At 41.9% G+C, this 21,548-nt stretch overlaps 1 protein-coding gene across 5 annotated transcripts in view; it reads right to left on the bottom strand.

The window, feature by feature from the left end:
* Positions 1-21,548, bottom strand: part of PNPLA7 (patatin like phospholipase domain containing 7) — a 125,492-nt gene that overhangs the window by 71,505 nt on the left and 32,439 nt on the right. For all 5 annotated transcript variants that reach the window (XM_056352666.1, XM_056352662.1, XM_056352665.1 and 2 more), the window contains exons 18-20: positions 19,109-19,240; positions 17,746-17,869; positions 4,463-4,576 (exon numbers count right to left, since the gene is read on the bottom strand). In XM_056352666.1, coding sequence (XP_056208641.1) covers positions 4,463-4,576; positions 17,746-17,869; positions 19,109-19,240 — 370 coding nt within the window. The remainder of the gene's footprint in view (positions 1-4,462; positions 4,577-17,745; positions 17,870-19,108; positions 19,241-21,548) is intronic.

Genomic DNA, 21,548 nt, shown 5'->3' with positions numbered 1-21,548 from the left:
GTCTCACAGTTCAGCCCCCACAGCTCCTAAGCAACTTCTGAGTGCAATTTCCATCAGCTACAGCAGGCCTAAATTTCAAGTTGGAATTAGAAAAACAATCTCAGCTCAGCAGAGAGAAAGATAATCTACGAAATGTGATCCAAGTTATACACCGATGTTAGAACATCTCTGTAATCTGTTCACAAATTCTGCGCTCTCGCTCCTGCTTCGAAACTGCTTTGCGGTGCCAAAAATCGTGAGCTGATTCTCTGTCCTACTTTTTCGGAACTGAAGGCAGTGATGAAAATAGAAAGAATCAATTCCCTTTCATTCCTGCAATGCTGAAGAGCTTCAAGCAGCACCAGAAGCAAGCAGCGAGGCTGTCAGAGGAGCAAATGCTCTGGCTGGCTGAGCGCCCTGGTCCACAGGCATGAGTCCCCAGGGAAACATCGGAGAGGTTCTGCACTGTGGACACTTTCAATCAGGAACGTCTAGGATGCCATATCCAGAGTGAACCAAGGTTGGGATGCTTTCCCAAGAAGCTAGATGATGTAGATTTAACTTCTGCAGGCTGAGCAGGACCTGGAAGTCAACATCTGTCATTTCTGGGCACATACTCTGAAATTTGGCTGTTACTTATAACTGAGATTAGAGTACACGTGCTCACCCATCTGTTTCACCCCTCAGAATAACCAGAGCGATAGGGGGTCACACCAAAGATCCCAACAGACCAGTATCCTGTCTCCCATAGGACCAAAGCAGATGCTCAGGGGAGAAGACAAAACAGAGGGCGAGCATACGGTGCTTCCCCAAGGAACAGCTGTGCATTTTTTCCAGATTGCACATCACAGCTCAAGGAACTTGAATCCCTGTATGGACTAACAGAGCATCATTTCCCCTTATTACACATTGTTCTCGTTGGCACACACCACCCACGTTTACAATTTTCTTACCCATCAGGTAGTATTGTCTTACAATGTATTCCAGAGTTGGAACCCTTTCTGGATCATCTACAAACACATCATGACTGGGGAAAGGTATGTAGGATGAAGTCCCTCCTGGAATTAAGGGGTTCTTCACCCTTGACAGGAAACAGTAAAGCTCAAGGGCAATTAAAACCAACTAAAAGGGGAATTCAACCTCGAACTGCCCGGTTCTTGGCTATTAAGATACAAACTATGTAGGTACTACAGAAGCTGCCAAGAGGAACACACACGTACAAAAGCACAATTCTCCCTGGTGCGGAATTCCTTTGAATTAACAGAGCACTTCACCTGACTCGGGGGACAAGCACCCACATCTGGTCACTATACTACCAAGTGAGACTCAGGTTAATTTAACCTTAGCAGTCAATAGGGGAGGCAGAGTTGCTTTGCTTTGTTGGTTTTGTGTTATTGGGTTTTTTTTCCTAAAAGATGGTTTTCTGATTTGCAGAGGACTTAAGAGGGAAATGCTCTGGCACATTGCTGAATCACAAGCTAGCTCTTGCTACCTGGTCAATTATTTCAAAACTATTGCACCTGCTATCCTTTCATTACTTGATTACTTCTGGTTGGATGGGGAAAACAACATCATAAATCCTGGGTATAAATCACTCTTCTAGAATAACAGCAGAGGAAATAGGATAAAGAATTCATTTGGCCCATCCTTCTGCTCAGCACTAAGCACTACCTCAAACATAATTTTTTAAGAGGTTATAAAAACAAGTAACAATCTTTTAGCCTTTCTAGGGAGTAGAATCAGCTTTTTCTTCATATCCAACTGCTGCAATTTTAGTAGCTACCATTTGCTCTATTCCAATGTGGCAAGCAGCTTCTGCCCTTTCTATCAGAAGAGAACTTTAAACATTTGAAAATAGCTGCCATGTCTTCCCTTAACCTTTCACAGCCTTTTTGCTCTTATAGGTTATATCTCCAAACACCAGTCAGCCACCTTTTTGTTCTCTAGGCTCTCTTCATTTGGTCTGTCTCTTCCTTCAAATATGCTTCCACAGGCTGGTACTGAAGCTTTTCCAGTATCAGGTGGAATGCAAGGATTTCTTCACTCCAAATAGCATTCTGTTAACATAGTTATTTTTTTCCACAGCTGCATGACATTGTTCAGGCATAGCGAGCTTTTGATCCTCTAATGCCTGGATTCTTTTTCAAAGAAACAGCTACTCAAGACTCTTTTCTCTGTAAGCAATTTATTAGTTTCCAGCTCAAAAACTTATCCGCAGTATACTCCTTTAAAGTTGACTTTGTACTTTCTACTTGACTTCAAACTTGCTACCCTAGTGTCTTCCTCCATCATTCAATTCCCTCTCACTTCTGTCCTTCCTCTTTTATCTGATGGACATGACATACGAGAAGACATAAGAATTTTGAGATCATAGAAAAAAATATTTTATCTTAGGTTCTTAAGATAGTCTGAAAGCATTAACTGCATAAATCAACTACTTCAAGTCTATCTTACACTCCTCTTCCTATTTCTAAAGTTTGTTCTAAAATAATCCAATAGCCAAAATGTAAGCTCTCGCATTTTTTATACCAGTTTAGAATTTGGAGATCTCAAACAGCTGCAAGGATGTATTTTTCTTACAACCTTTTTTGCAACAACTTTCCTTAAACCAGATCTGCTTTAGCATTTTGTTTCATTGCAACTGATTAGCCAAACTATATGCAAGTCTAGAGAAAACTTAATTCCATATTCAAAAAGGTCAGGAATTTGAGGCTGATAGCCTGCACTCTTTAAACATGGGAAGACGTTTGAATTCTATTACAAATAAGTGTTTTGAACCATATAATAAATGGTAACACTCAAGATCAACTTTTAACTGCAAAGCAAAGAGAGTCACATCTCCAGAGAGCGTGCTTTTCAGGGGAAAGGATCTGTGCCAGGCGGAGCAGAAAAAGGGAAGGGGGGGGGGGGGGGGGCAGGGGGAGAGACAAAAAAAAAAAAAAAAGACACTAAAATAAATTCCTGCCCCAGACAAAAAAGCATCAGAACACAGCCTTTGCACAGACCAGCAGTCGAGGTGTTACTAAATGTTACATGTTTAGGCCAGGTTGGATGGGGCTTTGAGCAACCTGGTGTGGTGGAAGGTGTCCCTGCCCACCGCAAGGGGTTGGAACTAAATGATCTTTAAGGTCCCTTCCAACCCAAACCATTCTGTGATTCTACGATACCAGCAATTTACAGTTTAAATATCTTACACGTAACATTTAAAATCATGCGCTATGTAAGGAGAACGGTGGCTTTAAATTCCCAGCTCACCTCCTCGCTGCTTGATCAGCCACAAGGAGACTGATGTTTAAAAGGGGAACTCCAGACAGGGTGCCAGGCTGCCAGCACCCAGTTTGTAGCTAGCCACGTACCGAGGTTGCACCCTGCTACCAGTTCATAAATCTGGGTAGGAAATCGGTTGCATTAAATAGAGAACAGACTTGGAAGACTATTCAAGAGATCCAGAGAACAGGAGTGCCTTAACAACCCACACAGAAGTTCAGAAACACTTCAGCTAAGACAATGCTGACAAGCAAACCAGGAAGATTATTTTTCATTGAGGTAACTTCTGAACACTTACTGCAATGATGACATTATCCTAGCAATAATACAGACAAAACCCCACAGTTTTAGTAAGAAGAGAATGCATGAACACAGACTTTATATCTAATGGTTAAAAAGAATAATAAATCAATAAAGTTATTAAGAGTCCTAGGAAGGAAAAAGAATGCAAGTATTTTAGTTAGGTTTATTACTTTTGCATGGTTTTTTTCAAGAAATCTGGTAAAATAACTATATGTCTTAAAGATCAGAAATAATTTGAAGTAACAGCAGAATTGCCTTTAAGGCAGTGCAATGATTTAGTATAATGTCCCTGATGCACTTAGGGACAAAGGAATTAAATTTCGAGTCCGTCAGTCTCCAGATCTGCAGGAGAGAGGCATAATGTCAAGTGAATTAAAGGAGATGGATGAGTTGATGGATTCAAAGGGAGCAATCAGCATCTCCAGGACACAGGCAGATTCAGCAGTTGCAGAATGAGGACTGACAGCCTAAAATGCAAGGAGGAGGAAAACCAACCCTCAAATATCAATGCTCTGGAAATAAAGGTACATATAACCAAGTGCTGACTTTGAGTCCCAGTGAGCAAGACAAATGAACAACATTTTAAAGCTATTTTACAAGTCAAACTTTCATTTATTATCAATGGCACTAAGTGATTTCCACTTTGCTAAATACGCGTGTCCTGTATTTAGCATGAACTTCTTCCAGATACACAAACCAGCCCTGCAATAAAACATGCTAAAACTGATTAGAAGATAAAGGAAGAGAAGCTGGTGGAACTCCAGTATAGATCAGACCAGGCAAAAAATGAGAACAAAGTGTTTCCTCAACGTGCATCAATCTTACAAAAACCCAGAGGGCTTGCTGCTAACAGAGAGCTTTAGCTGCTCAGACGTCTTTTGAGATCGACAGAAAATATTTTTAATTTTCTTACCTGGGGGAATTTGCGTTTGATAGATGTCAGTGCTCCCTCCGGGAGTTTGGCAAGTTCTGAATCTCTGACTGCGTGTACTGTTGTGGCTCTAGGTTGATGGGTTAATGCCTCTACCTGAAAGAGTACATAGCCAAAGCGTGAAAGATAATTCACAACAAGCTGGGGGGGGGGGAGGGATTAAAAAATAATCAAATGTCAAGATGAAGAAACCAAACAATTCCCAAGAACCAAACTATCAAACTTGTTGCTCACACACATTCAAAACAGAACGCTACTTTCCCCCAAGGGGACTTAGACAGGGAGCTTACCAAAGGCACATCCATCTGCAACAGGTATTAGCATCTATTTAACCCAAATCTCTCAGGCACACACTCTGCTATCGGACAGTTGCAGTTTCTTACAGAACCAGAACCCTTAGCACCAGGCAGACAGTATTACGAGAAAGTTTTGTTTGAGCTTTTGCAAGCTCTCACACACAGTCCACCTCCAGAGCGAGGATAAGAACTGCTTTTAACACTTGCCAGAACAACCAGAGGCACAGCGAACTCAACACCGCAACAGTTCTGTTAATCCATCATTTTTAACTGTGAAAGCCATCCATGAGACAGGAAAACCCCACTTCTCTGCTGCTCACTCTTTCCCCTTTCCTCAATGCCACCCTGAAACACTTACATTTTACCTTCAGAAGCTGAATACCAACAACCTTGAAACAATCAAGACTTCCTAAAAATGGGCTTTTTCAGGAATGAGGAGCAAACCAGCACACTTTGGCCAGAAGTAAGCTTTGCTTTTCCATATTTTATTACTTTTTTTTAAAATACACACATGTATCTGCCATGTAAACAGGAAAACATGTGACAGCACACGCCTACCTGAATAGTGCCCAATTATTCTGCCTAGAAACATTTATTTTACAGAGTAAAATTTTAAAGAAGAAAACCATCGTGCAATGAAAATTAATACAGATACTCTCCTTTATGGGGAGAGCCTGACACAACATAACCAAAACCAGGTTCTAAAAGCCTACTCTGCAAAATGCAGCTGCTCCCCAAATCCCCAACCGCCCCATCTGCAGAGCCCCAGACCCGCCACCAGCTCCTACTTTGTTTTGAAATGCAGGAATCAAATTCCCTGGTGAAATATCTTCACATGCTTAATGAGATAGCCTGCTAGGCGAGATGGCGTCATTCAGAGCTCAGGCGTGAGCAACATTTAATTGCTTAGAAACAGCTCGGTGCTCAGTTTTGCAAGTTTTAGAAAGGGCAGTGTTCAGCGGGTTTAAAATCTATAGATCTGTTCTATGTACTGGAAAAATTGGTGGTCGCTGTGGTAGCTGTAATTACTAAGGTTAAAACACAAAAAAATTCCTGGCTCTACTGGCAATTCACAGACACTTCGAATGAAAGTGAACAGGTTTCCAGTAGAAAAAAGAAACAAATAATATAACAGCTTGTAATTGTTTGGGTTGAGGGGATCGATGGGGTTTTCTTGTTTCTTCGTTTTTTTGGGTTTGGGGTTTTTTTTCCAGCATTTGTTCCAAGGCTTTTGTTTACAGCAAATTCCAGCACAGGCAATGCTTCCAGTATAGAAATAGGGGCTGATACACAAAGTTAATGTAATGTATGTAACACCCTGCACCAGGCTGAGCCATGCCAGGTGCCCAGGCATGTACTTCTGCCCACAGTACAAGAAAATTAATTTAAAACATGCAACGCAGTGACCCCACTTCCAACAAGAGCACGTTCTTGGAAGACTACATGTGCACAAAATGGACAATTCAGCCAGAACATCTAGATCTCAAAAACATGCAATTAGTCCAGAAAGCTGAGATCAGCCTGCTAATATTAACTCGAGCTAGAGCATAAGAGTTTAATCAACACCAATTGCTATGCGTGAAAACACACACAAACAAATTTAAAGTAACTACATTTTGCAAGACCTAGCCTTTGTTTTTTGTTCAGGTGCCAGGGACATCTTGTTATGTAATCACATTTTAAACTGATGATATAGAAGGGGAGAAAAGGTCATGCCATCTCTGTACATACATTTATGGAGAAACAAGTCCCATTTAGGTTCCCCAAATGGTTGTGTAACGCCTTCTGGTTTATCCATCTCCCCTACCAGCTTTTTAAAACAGTTCTTGGCTCTGTAATTTAGCTTCCTTATCCTGAAAGCAGGTTAAGAGTTTCAGTTGTTAAAATAAAACCTTTCCTCTCAGCCAGTCATCACCCTACTGAGTTTAATTTGTATAAAAAAGAAAAACACTCAAACTGTCTAACGTCCTTTTCTACTCTTGCGGTGATATAGAAGTGCATAAAATTAACTGTGCTGCAAAGGGCTCACAAGTCCTTCAGAAAAGATGAGATCTGTAAAAAAGGGAATTAAATTTTAACTTTAAAACGAAGCCTCGGGGATACTTTTTTTCTCCAAGCTGTGACTTTGCCTTTTTGAATTGTTCCCTAGGCAGATCAGATGGGAGATGAAGATCTTTCTCAGACCTCCTCCATAAAGAGCCATTCAAATCTCTGGAGCAAGTCGCATTTGCAACACCACCAGCATTACACACCCCCACAATTGCAAGAAATTTGTTGAATGTAATTCCCAACTGATTACAGCAATTAGATCTTCAACTACTCTTGCACACAGGTACTATATTAGCATTGCCATATCAGCTTTGATATTTTCATTTAAATACCTCCCGGTATTCTAGCATGGAAAATACCTGAATCCCAGACACCACCCACCAAGAAATTCAAAATTTTGCTTGGACCATCCACAGGGTTATTTTCAGTCTTCTCTATATTCTCACATCTCCCCTCTTTACACCCTGCAGTTATAAAGCCTTCTTTGCACTAGATTTTCTGCATATGGGAACCTGGTGTTATGTATCTGGTACATGACAACCTGGTATAATCTGGTATATAATCAAATAGGTATCTGGCCATTCTCACCGTCTTTCGAGATCAAAAACATATTCTAACATAGAGTTGTAGTTGTCCCCTGTAAATGATACTTTTCTTCTTTGTATTTATTCTCAATAAACCACTTGAGATGTCACGTATTCAGAGTTTTTTCTTCTTGCTTAGAAAAAAAGAAGTTTCTTGCAACATGAATACTTCAAATCATTTCAACCTTAAGCAACATTCAAATCCTTGGGCTTCTCTGTCCAGTGAACCTTTTGAACAAATTTTCTTATTTTTCCAGGTTTGTAACTAGTACAAGACTCAGAGACCTAGCTTGAAGTAATATGAATAAAATCTACCTGCGATCAGAAGATCAACCCCTTAAGATTATTTCCTTGGTCATAAAAAAAGACATTTAACATTTTGATCGCCCACCACAGCTGCAGCAAACACCACAAAGACACCTCCATAATAAAATTAATACACAAATGTTTCAAGAAATAGTATTATTTCCCAAAGATTACCCAAGCTGACTGGTGGGGGCAGGAAGGAGCATATATTTGTATCTATAATCATCCAAGATTCTCTTTTGAGCTCCTTCCCACACTACCATTGTAACCACTTACTCATGCCAGCATGAACACAGCAACAACGCTTGATCCAGCATGAGAAAGAATCAGAGGACTCTACTACTTCTTTTTAAATTCAAGTCAACACGATATATTTTGCTTGAAGCAATAGCGCATCTCTGGTTCTTCTCCTATAACATCCATTCCTTCTCAGTAACAAGCCTCAAAACAAGTTCTGCCTCACTGCCCATTTCTGGTCTTCTCCTTCAATTTTTAATTCACCCATATGCCATCCTTGCTCTTCCTCTCTCTCTCTCAGACAATCCTCCAGTTTTCCTGGAGTTCACGGAAGGCCTGAGCCCATCATCTCTTCTGCTCTACCTGCACTGGTTATTCTTCTCTTTGTCACCTTATTACCTAGTGGTGTTTGCTCCTCCCTCATGCTGCAAACTCAGCAAACCCATATTACAGTACTATTGCCACTTAGAAATCAGTCTCTCTTTGAAATCCAACAGCAATGCCCTATTTTAGCAGTCATGCAAAAATTCTGCTTTTTTCGGTTCGTTGCTCACCTGTCTCTGAGGTCTACCCCTTGGCTCCTCGCTTACAGCAACCACCAACTCCCCTCGACATCCATCGCCCCCCCAAGAATCTGTCCATCCATCATCGCCTTTGGTTCCATTTCCTCTGAGAGCTGCATGAAACAATGCCTTGAACGCTGTAGTAATTTGCATCAAGGAAGCACATATCGATTTAGACTATTATATATACTCTCTGGTCCTTGTAATTGATCATGAATGTTGCCACAGGTGATGGTCCCTCCTGTACTGTTGCAGTTCTGTTGCTCCTAACACTAACAAAAAGAAAAAAACACTGAAAAACGTACTATAGACCTATGCTCTTTTTACCATTTCAGTTAATTCTGACAGCTAGGTTTCTCGTACCTTCTCTTAGTTCAGTCTTAAATAGTGACAAAAACACCTAGGATGCATCCGTAGCATACAATGCACATGATTCACAGCCCTGGTTTGCAAGTTCTTTACAAAGGAAAAGTGTTATTGTAAATCTTTTGCAAGGAGGGGAAAAAGCAATTCGTGTTCTCCTGACCTCTTCTGACTTCTTTTCAACAGTCCTCCCTGACAAATCTTCTTACAGCTTTCCAAGTTACAGAGCTGGAAACTAAAAGCTAGCAAGTGTCATCTTCTGCCAGTTGGTCTAATTACTCCAAATTTATTTGTGAGCTACCTCCAACACATCTCTTCAAATATTTGCTTAACTTTAATTGTGTGCATAGCCCCAGTAAAATGAGCACAGCTATTCTCATGCTTAGCTTTAGGCATCTCTGAGAATTCATGGAGGACTTGACCAGAACTGGGGCTGGTTTACATTAGTCTAGCCACTGGCAATAAAATGTTGTTCTCCATACAAATTCTGCCTCACTTTAACAAATTATTGAGTGACTTTCCTAACAATCAGCGAACAGTAAAATGCAAATGATTTCAAAATAGTCTCGTGTTGATCATTTCTTTTCAAGTTGAGTCCTCCAGTATGCCTAGTGCAAGACCAGACAGGTCCTGCCCAATACTGGCAATGACAAGGACCGTGTTGATAGTCACAGGTCCATTCTCCCTGACCGTCAACCAGTGGCACATTTACACACTCTTCTGGCTCTTCCTGTGCATTCCCTTCCCTCCCATCCTTTTTGTACTATACCACTTTTAGTTCCTCTTCATCATGCCTAGTATTCCACCTGAGAACCTCTTATTCTCTCATACATCACATTTCCTTCTCTCACATCAATGCTTTCCATTCTACCAGCTCACAAGCAGCAGTAACCTTTCCACGTCAAGGGTACCCTGCATTTCTGCCCTTGCAGCACCACCCCCAGACATGACACAGTAAGAGGGAGCAGCACCCACAGAAATGAAAGAATCTTTTACAACAGGACCCTAGAAAGCACACTAGGACCCCAAGGATTATTAAATTATGTAGCTTAAACTCTTAATCTTCCAAATCCTCACACATGAAAGCCACAATCACTGCCTGTCCGTTAGCCTGGTACTTGCAGGCTTCAAGTTTTCACGTTTGCACGAGATGCTTTGGCAAGACCCAGCAGCCCACAAACACGCACCCTCTTACAAAAGAGCACACCAGGGGGATTGGTCAGGACACACGCAGCTGTGCTTCAATGAAAGCAGCATCATGCCTAACAAAAAAAGTGTGAGAACTCTGATAACAGATATAAACATCAACACAAGCGTAGCTTCCTCCAGCAGCACCAGCGGAGGGGGCAGGGACTGCCCTGGGCAGGGGCGCAGCATGTCACAGACACTGCTCAGTGCAACTGCAGTGCTGCTGCCAGCAGGCAGCCACCCCGGCTCTCCACGCAGAAGACAAACCCCTCACAGGTCTCTCTGCCAAAGCTACCTCCTCGCTCTCCCCCTACACAACATCCACCCCGAACCGCTCCAGGTGCTATGGAAAACCAACAGCTCACCCAAAGGCACTGGGGAAGGACCATGACAAGACAGCGGGGTACACAAGGGACAGGGACAAGGAAGTGTAGATTCACCTGTGGAGGTATAAGAAGAAGAAATATCAACACTGACATCTGCTGATAGTTTAGGAGGCTTAAGGAAATGGATAGACAACAAGTCCGATGCACAGGTACCAGGTAGCACACCTGTATCTCAGTGGCCAACACCAGCACTGGAACAGCACAGGCACAAAAACAGCCACACACATGTGGATTTTCACAGCAGGCGTTTTGGTAGACGAGGACAGGACGATGATGGCTGGTGCAACTGAAGACAGCGATGTAATGTAAGCAGTGTTACATGAAGGGCAACCAAACACTACACAGAACAATTTTTAATTATTTTTTTTTTTGGTTTAAACAAGTTGCCCTCAGCTCCTTCTTCAGCTCATTTGCACCTGAAGCAGCAGAGGATGCTAATCTCAGAGGTGCTTCCTCCAGTTGGATCTGAAACGTTAACTTGTTTGTATCGGGAAAGGACGAAGGAGGAGACACTGCTGGAAGCAATGAATGAGTGGGAAGAGCAACCAGACAAGCTGCAAATCGATTCTATTTGTGGGAGCAGTGCCAGCGGATGAACGCAGTACACCATGTACTCTTGAAAGTTGTTCTAACAACCACCTTCTGCAATCTTTCATGTGCCAAGTTAACCCTGTGACTGAGGACATCCAGCACTTCTGCTGTGCAGAAAGAAGAATCCAAACCTCCCTTACATATATATATATAAATATATAAACGTAAAATATTTACATACGTATACACACATTCATACATGTAAGTCTTACTTTGTACATGTGTCTAAGTGTATATACGAAATATGTGTAAAAATTTATTACGACTCAGCTTGCTACCTTTCATAATTAAGACACTGGGAGTCAGGCTACAGCTTCTCTGCAAAGGACTGAGTCTGCATTTTGTAGCAGTGCAATGACAGTCCTGCTGCAGCAGTGATTGTCAATAAGGGACAGAAAAAGGAAAGATTATAGCTGGGGAAGGGAATTGGTAACAGTCCTACCTTGTGTATTTCAGTTCCACTCCTTATATACATGTGGCTATAGGAAAGATGGAAAGCTACATGCACATTTTGCTCCCCTAATCCAACATCAGTCAGACCACCACCAAAACACATACCAAAAGCCATGTGAAGCAGGCACACAAAACACCCAACAACCATTAAGATTTAGCCAGGTTGCTTGATGAGTATCTGCAAATGCAACGGCACCACCAGGCAGGCAGCATGCTTCTTTTATGTAAAACTATACCTGCATTTCAACAACAGAAGAAGAGATAACAGAACACTACGAGATCTGCTCGAACACTTTCCAACAGGGGAGAGATCAGATTGCCTTTGCCTCAGCTTCACCTAACAGGAATACCAGACCTGGCTAGAACTTGAGCAACGTCCTTCCCCATCCTCCACTGTTAACTCTTCCCCCACAAATACTTTCTGTCACTTCTGAGGGACTCCACTTCCCACTACTCGTTGGCCTCCAAGCATTTTCATGACAATGAAAAGGATCACACTCCTCTCTCTTACTTCATGATGCTTGCCAAAAAGAAAAGTTACAATCAAGAAAAAAAAGAAATCATCTCTTTTGCTAACAACTTACTTGTGCATTTCCCAAAAGTTCAAGGGGATGCACCATTAACTCCTGCCATTCCCAAGCCAGCCTAGTTCAATGCAGCGTTTCCCAAAATGGGAGGGAGAAAGGGAGCAGAAGGCAAGGGAAGTAGACAACTGTCCTGAGGGAGGATCAGAAGTTGTATCACCAGTTACTTGACAGCTGGACACTAGCAATGATATTATCACAAGGGATTTCAGCTGGAAGCAAGAGAGAGACAAAATAGCTTAAGGAATTACAATCTAACACATGAAATCACCTATCTGAAACTCAGTAGGTCACAACTTTAATCACTACCTGTCACCGAAGATCCTAATATTCTCTATAAACAATTTGGTGACAGAAATAAAGCTCCCTGCAGTTTTATCTGTGGCAGCTACAAAGCCAAATGACCTACCCATGTAACATTAACGCCAGATAATTTAACACTAGATCCTGTCAAAACTCTGCCTGTGGTTTTCCCAGTCAGTGATGAGTCCACTAAACCGCACCACAATTTTCAGTTATTAAAAGTCTCTTACTTTTATCAGCTGTTTAGAACTTGAAGCAAATAAAAGATAAATTGTTGTGGATAAAAAAAAATAAACTGCTGTAGAGAAAAGAATCAGAAAAACAGACAGTACTCGGCAGCTCACACCACAAGTGAAGACACTCATAGGAAACAGGTTCAGATGGTTCAGATCAGTGACTTGAATTCAGCCCAGAACACCCTCGAGATGGGTTTGGAAATCAGGACTCTCAGCTTCTAATTTCAGTCTGACACTAATTCAGCTGTGTAAATGTGAACTCATTCCTCAGAGCTTCCTGTCTCCCTTTGCTGCTGGTAAATACTGGGGGTTTGCTGTTGTGTGGTTTGTGTTTTGCTGCTTGTTTATTTTCTTGAGGTTTTTGTTTGGTTAGTTTGGGGAGGGTTTGTTTTGGCTTTTGGCTTTCTTTTTCTTTAATACTATTTCACACCTAAGATGCTGCTAGGCAAATAATAATTTTCAGTAATGTATTACCAAGACAGACGGTGGAAGAGATGGAAAGAGAACACCTCCTTCCAGAACCACGTCTTCCAGCTCAGTTCTTGGAGCTCATCAGCCTCCAATTCCCACAGACACGGGCTGTGCACAGAGCCTGCCTGAGGCACTAACCTGAATTAACCTGTAATATTTTTTTAGTAACTTAAAGCTTTAGCAAATGAAGTAGTCACGGTTGGAAAAAACTACACGCAAGGAAATCGGCAAAACACATCCATACGCTTAAAAATTACAAAGTAGCCCAGCCTTAAGAGAGCAGAACTTCCCCGTATCAGCACGGTTGTTATGGGTACAACGACACTCGGCTGGCTTTGGTACTGTCGAAAGACAGAGGGATATGATAACATTTATACTGATAAAGAACAAAAGCCTGACAAGCATAATCCTGATACTGGTATTTCCTTTGAGGATTAAAGATTTGTTACAGTTAGTGTTACATTTCAGAACACAATGTTCCAAACCCCTAAGGAAATCATACGCCACTTACAGATCCTTCTTGGGTTTCATCTTTTTGGAGAGGAAAATAGTGCCGGGCACATTTAACCATATAAATTAGATGAACAGCATAACATCTAAAAATACTTAAAATATCTATTACTTTTAGAAAGTAAAGCACAACTTCTTCTACAGCAGAACTGGTGTGCTGCACTTTATCACTGGTGCTGCCCTGCATTAAAAGGAAGCGTTGGGGCACAAATGCCTTTGTGCATTTGTTTTGCTATTTTGCTATCTCAAAATGATGGGGGTATAGTCCTACTAATAAGAAGGGGCATTCTGGTTGTCGGAAGAACAGAAAGGTTCTTGAATTAACCAAAACATTGCTGCAGTTTTCCCACTCAGTAGGGCATTTTTGAAAGCCCACAGGTTTGCTGGAAAGACACTTGCAGACAACAGTTTTATGAGGCAGGCGGCTACCAGTAAGCCTGGCTAGAAGCTATGTAAGAGCCCAGCGTTAAAAAATATTTTAAGTTCAACAGCTGTCACTGAGGCTGCTAAGAACTGCCTGGCATTTAGTCATCTTACCCACACTGCAGCCATTCTTCAGGAACCTAATTAAGACAAAGGGCTGACTTGCATAAAACGCTAATTGCATGGAAGGTTCTTTCACGTCCAGGTATTTGGAGGGAGCAGGCAGTATACAAACAACTTCTATTCAGCAGGAGATTATTCTGCAAGATAGCTCTGTTGGGTATTTTCCCCTTCTCCTCACCCACTAGTGCCCTTCCAACAATGCAAAAAAGCAGAAGAACGCCCACCTCGGATGCTTGGAGCTGTGATCCTGTAACCCACCTGGGACAACCTATTTTGTGAGTTGTAAAAAAATACTGAATAACCAAACCAGTCTTACCAACAGTGCTAGGGACAACACTAGATGTCAAAAAGGCTGTGCCAGTTTGCCCGACACCAACCAGCATAACAAATAAATGAATTAAAAGGAATCCTCTCTCTCAGACAACAATGTGTTCGTGAGATCAAGATAACAAGAGTAAAAACTACAATTTGAAGCAGTTCACCAAGATCAGAACTAAAGCAGCAACATCAAGGGGAAAAAAAAGAAAAAAAAAAAGACTAATACAAGCACCTTAAACAAATAACTTAGTGTAGAGAAGCCCTTTCACTCTATGAACACACACTGGGCTTTTCTGATTTCCTCTGGGGTCACCTGGGCATGGCAGAAATTACACTGGGTGAGTTACCCTTTTACTGGCATAACTGCTTAATAAAAATATTTCAACACTTTCCCACAAACACATTGGTAGCAAAGGCACCAACAAATTAAAAATTTCCCCCAAAATGTGTCCACAGTCTCTAGACAACAGGACTTCTTGTCTGTCTTTCAAGTGGTCAACTGTATTTCAAATGCAAGGGAATTCTTTAACAGATTCATTATTGTCCTTTGAAGGCCTTCCAGGCAGGTTTTAATCAAGTTTTGACTTGATTTGACCAAATTGGGCAACTGGAGTTGCCCATCGATAGGGCCAGCAGCACCAAGCAGCTGGCAGCGTCCCTCCAAAAAGGCTCCCAGGGAGGAGGGATCATTTTCCCCTGACACAACTGTCCTCGTCAGCTCTTCAAGTAAATATGCAGAGAAAGGAAACTTTCATTTCTCATCTGTTCTTCTCCCCCTGAATTGACAGACCTCAGGAACAGATGCCATTGAGTCAGTATAAGGAACAAAACAGTTCGAGCCACAAGTTTAGCCTTAAGAGCACACGCTTGAAAATTAACATCTTGTCTGAAATCCTTCATTTTTCAGTCCTTTCCTCCTGAAAGCAAAAGTGGCAGATACTCATCCCTTATGCATATGATACACAGTGTTTTTAAAGTTCTGAAATAAAGGCAATAAACAAAAATACATTGACTACAAGACTCTTGTACTTCGTTAGTGCCCACAGTTCCAAATGACATGGGGGGGTCTTGGAGGGGTTTCAGGGAGAAACATGCCACCAGTTGACCAAAATGCCAATTACTAGTATCAGCTGCTAATTTCCTTCTCTGCAAGCACCTAGAACCCTCCACTTATTTACTTCCAGGGAAAAAACCTCAACTCTACATCAGGCTTTTAAAGGTTTATAACAGACCCTGTAGAAGGGGATAAACAATTCTTTTTAAAAGGAAAAATGTCATTTTACTAATGCCTTCTGCAAAGAACGGCTACATTAATCTTGGCAATCTTTACAAATCCTCCCCCGTGTTTTCAAAAGACAGCCAGAGCATTGAGATTCGTTCAACAAATGGCAGCATGAGTCAGTGGGCCTGGGAGCTGTGGGTAGGAAGGAGTAGATGACGTCCACGGAGTCACAAAAGTCTTCAAAATGATTCATGTCATAACGTGGATCCAGAAAAGTGATTTATGGTTTAGACATAAACTAGATGGGTATTTCTGTACCCATGCCTGGGGACTCACCAGCAAACACGGCACCGTTACAGCAAACAAATCCCAGTCCATCCACCAAATCAGCCTCCCTTCCCTCCTCACCACACAGAAGAGTTGAGCCAGCGTGAAATGTTATGCCAAAACCAGCACTAGCATTCATACAGGGAGGCAGAGTTTTGAGCGACAGTGGAGCATACCATCTTAACTGCTTTCAGAAAGCAGAACCACAGCTCTGTTTTAACCTGGGGGCTCTGCAAAACTCCAGAAGCTTCACAGGGACGCTGCAGATCACCGCTGGTGAAAGAAAGCAGGGAAATGAGCAGAAAAGTGCTTGTGCATCTCAAAACTGGCAAACCCTTTCCATGTCATTTTACCTTTAACGAGGTACCCCAAAGAGGTAGTCCAGAAAAAAGAAATAAAATTTGTGAGCCTGCCTAGCACGCTCAAGAATAGACCTGCTTCTCCAAATACAGTCCCAAGCCAACAAAAATCCTGAGCCAGAAGTAGCACTGATCTTGGGAAGATATCCCTAAATACCATCCACATATAACGCAACGAGTACTGTGCAATCACCAGTCCAGACCACCCTTGTCTTCTGCTGGGAGTATCACCAGAACTGCCTCTTGTACCCTACTGCAGTCACTTCCAAATGACATACAACTTATTTTAAAGTTACTAGGCAAGTGAAAACGAGGCATGAACACACATGGAAAAGGTCCAGAGACTTCACCCTCCTTACAAAACTACTTCTCTCAATAAAAACAACTCCGGTGTTAGGTCAGTTCCCAGTCTCTCAGAGTGCATGAGACCTCTGCCACAAACACGCTACAGTACCAGTACTGGTCTGTGACCCACCTGTCACCAGAGACAACTCCATCTCACTTGCTGACGTTGTATTGCTGACCCAGCCACAGAGTCCTCCATGACAGACACACCAGTGATCAAGGGAAAGAGGCAGTGTAGCACAGAAGAACCTCTTCTACCAGCAGGTAACACTCAGCTGCTGCTAACACTCAGTGGCTCACAGCACTTCATCACCTTAAATGTTTAGTTTCAGCTCAGAAAGCAGAAGAGGACCTGAACAACAATCTCAGAACTTCAGAAACCTTCTAATTTTAAATATAAAAATCAAACAAACAGTGCATGTTTATGATGTAGGACTCCTATTTCAGTTGTTAATTAGGTCCGAGAAACAAAATACGAACATAGCAGAGAAATTAAAAATGGATAAATACTGCAATTTTGAAATCAAAAGTTGCTTTAATAACTTTTACTAACGACACATTCCCTGAACAACCTGATGCAGCTTTGAAGTTAGCTCTGCTAGCTCTGAGAAGGCTGGACTAGACACTTCCAGGGGGCCTCAGCCAAACCGAATCTTTCTAAGACACTAAGTTTATTCAAATTTAGTGCACGCTCCTGCAATTCTTGCTGAGCTGTTCTATTCTAACAGGCTGTGCTCCTCTCAAGGTGCAAGAAAGTAACCCATATCACAGAATTGCATTGCACAGGGCTTTTTGATCTGGATGTGACTTTTTTTAATCTTTTTTTTTTTTTTTTTTTTTCCAAACCAAGTCTAATAATTCATGTATTATTACATAAAGTTTCCAGGTAGAAGGGATCTTCCATCTTTTGAACACGTGAAACCCCTTAACTAAGATTAACAACTGATCAGAGCAACATTTTGTTTGTTTAGCACGGAGTCAATACCAATTTCTCAGCTGAACAGTTTGGTTTTGAAACTCGTTCTTACCACTCCAATTAAGTCTCCTCGGCCGTATTCACCAGTCAGGTGCTTTTTTCCATCATCCATCCGTATGACTGAGCGAAGTCGACCATTCAACACAATGTACGTGCAGTCTGACTTGTCACCCTGCCTGCAGCAAGAATAATCGATAACGAGGATTAGTGAAGCATCTTTGCTCAGCAAATGCATCTAGAGCCTTTTAAGAAGTTGATTCATCTTTCCCTCCCTGGCTTAAAGGACATGGGAAAATGTTTAACCAACAATTAAACATAATAAGCAAACAGGAAATTGAACAGGCACCTGTTAAAAGGTGATCTGGAAATACATTTAGTGTTTAAATGGACAGGCTTTGCACAACTGGTTGATGTTAGGTCTGGAAGCAGATGAGCAGATTGCAAGTGGTCTCTAGGGGAGACAACAGGCTCATCGCTGGTGACAGTGGGAGCTTGTTGTCATTGCAAGGCCACTATGGATGCATACAGAAATTCTGCAGGTCAAAGAGAAAAAAAAACCCACTCAAGTGGCTCCAGCTTTGGATTCCTTTTGGTGCACACATCTTAGTCTATCAGGAAGTTTTTGCTACATCCGGTTTGCATTTGGAATGCAGATTTCCAGCATAACCTAGCAGATGGATGAAATGCCATACTTCTGGAAGTAGAGTTAAAACTAATGCATGGAATTCCAAAAGACTTTAACAAGATATTGACAGCTATGACTACTTTGATGCACAAAGTAATCCAAAGCTTCTACTAGCATTGGTACTGCAGGTAAAGTTATAAAAGTAAAAATTACAATTATATAGCATATGTACCAAGTTAGCCCTTTATTCTCCCACCACCGCAGCAATCATAGTAATGGCTCATATGTATTCTAGTACAAATATCCATAACACTAAGTTTTCCCAAGGATAACTTTTGCTCCTTAAATGTAAAGTGCAGTGCCTATTTTCAATTTACTGTTGAATAAGCCTAACTACCTTTGAGTTTTGTTGTTATTTTAGAAAGGCTGAAAAACTCCTTGAGCAATAGACATTCACGCCCTTAATGATGCAGAAACTACCACCAAAGCATAAAACTGTCTATGCCTTAATCAATTATGTCACTTTAAAAGCTTGCCAAGACAACGTAAAAGATGAGGAATAGCGTAAGAGAATTTTAGTAACACCTGGAGACAAGAGACTGAACAACGTTGAAGGGTACCGCAGAAAGAAAATAACCTGCAAAATAGGCAAATAGATTAACCTGGTGAAATGGTTGACAAATTTAGTCCAATGAGTTTCTTATTCTATATATCACCAAGGGAGCACAGCTCCTTAACTATGAAAACTTGAATACTCAACAGACAAAATACAATTTTATCTGCATCTCACCTGTAAACAGCTCGTCCAGCCTCAACTTCCATCCAATCCAGGGCAAAGTCAATTTGCCTTACAAATGGAGACATCCTCTTCACAACAGTGTGGGCCACACCAAGAACTACACTTGGCTGCTCCCGCATTATCCTAGAGGGGAAAAAAACCATAAAAATATGTGCTATTCAAGTACCTCCCCAAAAAGGTACACACAGGCACAGCATCCCAATGCAGCTGTAGCCAGCGTAGCTGGGCAGTTATATAGGCACTAATGCAGAAGTTAGTACCTACCCATATACACGCTCCACTATCACCGCAACCACACTACATCAGTGAAAATTTGACACAGTATGGGGCTGGCCAGCCCTCCAACCTAGCCCAAATTAAATGTCACTCAAAATCAGCACTGTCCTAGTAGCAGCAGGACTAAGCCAGTAGGATGTTAGCTAGCCCTGCTGTATGGTCCAATTCCCTTCTTTAAGCAAGCAGTGGGATCGATGAGAGCCATGTTCTTGTTTATGAGCCACCCTTCCAACCCCCCCTTCACCCGGATCTCTTAGAACTCTGGGAAACGTTCATACTGTCCAGAAGATTATCCCTCTTCCCATTCTGTACCACTCAGTCTCTCAACACATGCATGTGCTCAGTTTCCCTTAGATTTTACATCAAGTCAGAACCCTGTTATACGTAAAGTCTGATGCTCTTAAAAATAAGAGACCTGCTCTGTACTTCAAATGTTCCCTTCTCCCTGCTGCAAAAGCCACAAAGAACTGAAACATCTAATATAGCTTCTGATGTTCACGCTGCATCTTCTGAGTGATGCTTAAAAGTTTTCAGTAATAGAGATACCATGTAATTTAAAACTTTTCACAAACTGAAAAGCTTTGAGAACGTTCTGCCAGGGATAACTGGAAGCGAGGCCCAAGGGAAATCACTCTCACAGATACCTGGTAACTGCTCAGGAATGTCTTACTTCTCATTCTTTTTAGTCTAAAGACCACTGCATCCTGTCATTTTTTGAGCAGGCACTCAAGTTCTTCCTGAAGAGTGAACTGATCACATGCATCTCTAGGTAGCGTACCTGTTAGGACATCTTTTCTGTTCCTGCACAGCATCACACCAATTGATGGCAGATTACTAAAAAACACTTATTTCACAAGAGACAGCAAAATTCATGAAGAAGTAGGTAAGTGTACACAGACCCAGTATGTGAAGTGCAGGCAGATAGAGATGAGGGAGCTAGGCTAAAGCCCCACATAGACAGGAACAAAGAAGAGAAAATGATTAATACTTGGTAGGTATCAATGCAGATATTCCTGCATCAATGTTCCCTTTACAATGAAGATACCAGACCGCCCTAAAAAAAATCTGCTTAGGAGACCTTGAGTATGTGAGAACTCTCACCGAGCATGAATCATGCCAGCTTGGTGTCTAACCTTGCAGCCAAAATACAGGGAGGAGAGAAAGGCATGGGAGGAGCACTGTCAGTCTTTGTTCTCTAACTGAAATACGGTTCCTTGTAGACCACTGCAACCCGGCAGAAAGCAGAAAAAGCCTGACTAGAGATCCATAATCCTACAATGTGGTAGCAAAAGCAGACTCACCAGGAGCTCTTTACTGCCTGAACATACCACAGAAACTGTACTCAAGTTTCTAAAACGTCAGATCTCTCATTCATTAGTCCTCTAGCTGCAGCAAGAGACCCAGTGCTGACAGTGACAGCGGGTCAAGTGCAGCACATGGCACTGCAGGGAGGTTTCGTGTTTATCTGCTCTCCTTACCCAATGCCTCCAATTACCACTTTGCAATAACGAAGCTTATAATTTCTTCAGCCAAAATCCCTGAAATTGAAACGGAAGAGGTTCATAGGCACATATCCCTGTTCCATATCGAGCTCATCACACTCGCACCCCTGCGCTCACGTGCGCTACTAGGTAAATTATACTGAACACCAACTCGTACATGGAGCGCAGTTTAAAATCCAGCCATCAAAACAGGATTATGAAAAAGCAGGACAGCTTTCTTCTCCTGCCCCTCTTCTCTTGCCCTGAGGTTTCCATGTCCCTGCCAAAGATACCTACAGACTACCCTGGTTGCTATAAGCTACTATTGCACGTGAAAAGAACATTTTATCTTGCAGAAACTTCACCACACTAACGTAACGTGGAGCAAAGGAGAAAGAGCTGGAAAAGGCACCCCAGGATAGGCACTAATAAACAGACAATGCTTATCCCTCCACACATGCAAAACACCCAAGCCTATTCCCCTTCTCAGCTGAACTAAAAGTTAAATAAACCCCCCTGAAAACTCCTGAACGGTTTAGCTCATTGTTTTTACTCTACTTGCTTATTTAGCCCTCAAAGTCTCGTCCCACACAGGCTGTCTGCTGTGATCAGTAAAAGCCATTTACTCCTTCTCCTCCCTCAAGATATGTGTCTTAATGAATTCAAAATGTAAA

The sequence above is a fragment of the Falco biarmicus genome, chromosome 9, assembly GCF_023638135.1.
Source record: "Falco biarmicus isolate bFalBia1 chromosome 9, bFalBia1.pri, whole genome shotgun sequence".
Lineage (NCBI taxonomy): Eukaryota > Metazoa > Chordata > Aves > Falconiformes > Falconidae > Falco > Falco biarmicus.
The sequence above is the reverse complement of the archived record's forward strand: the minus strand, read 5'-3'. Positions and strand labels throughout refer to the sequence as shown.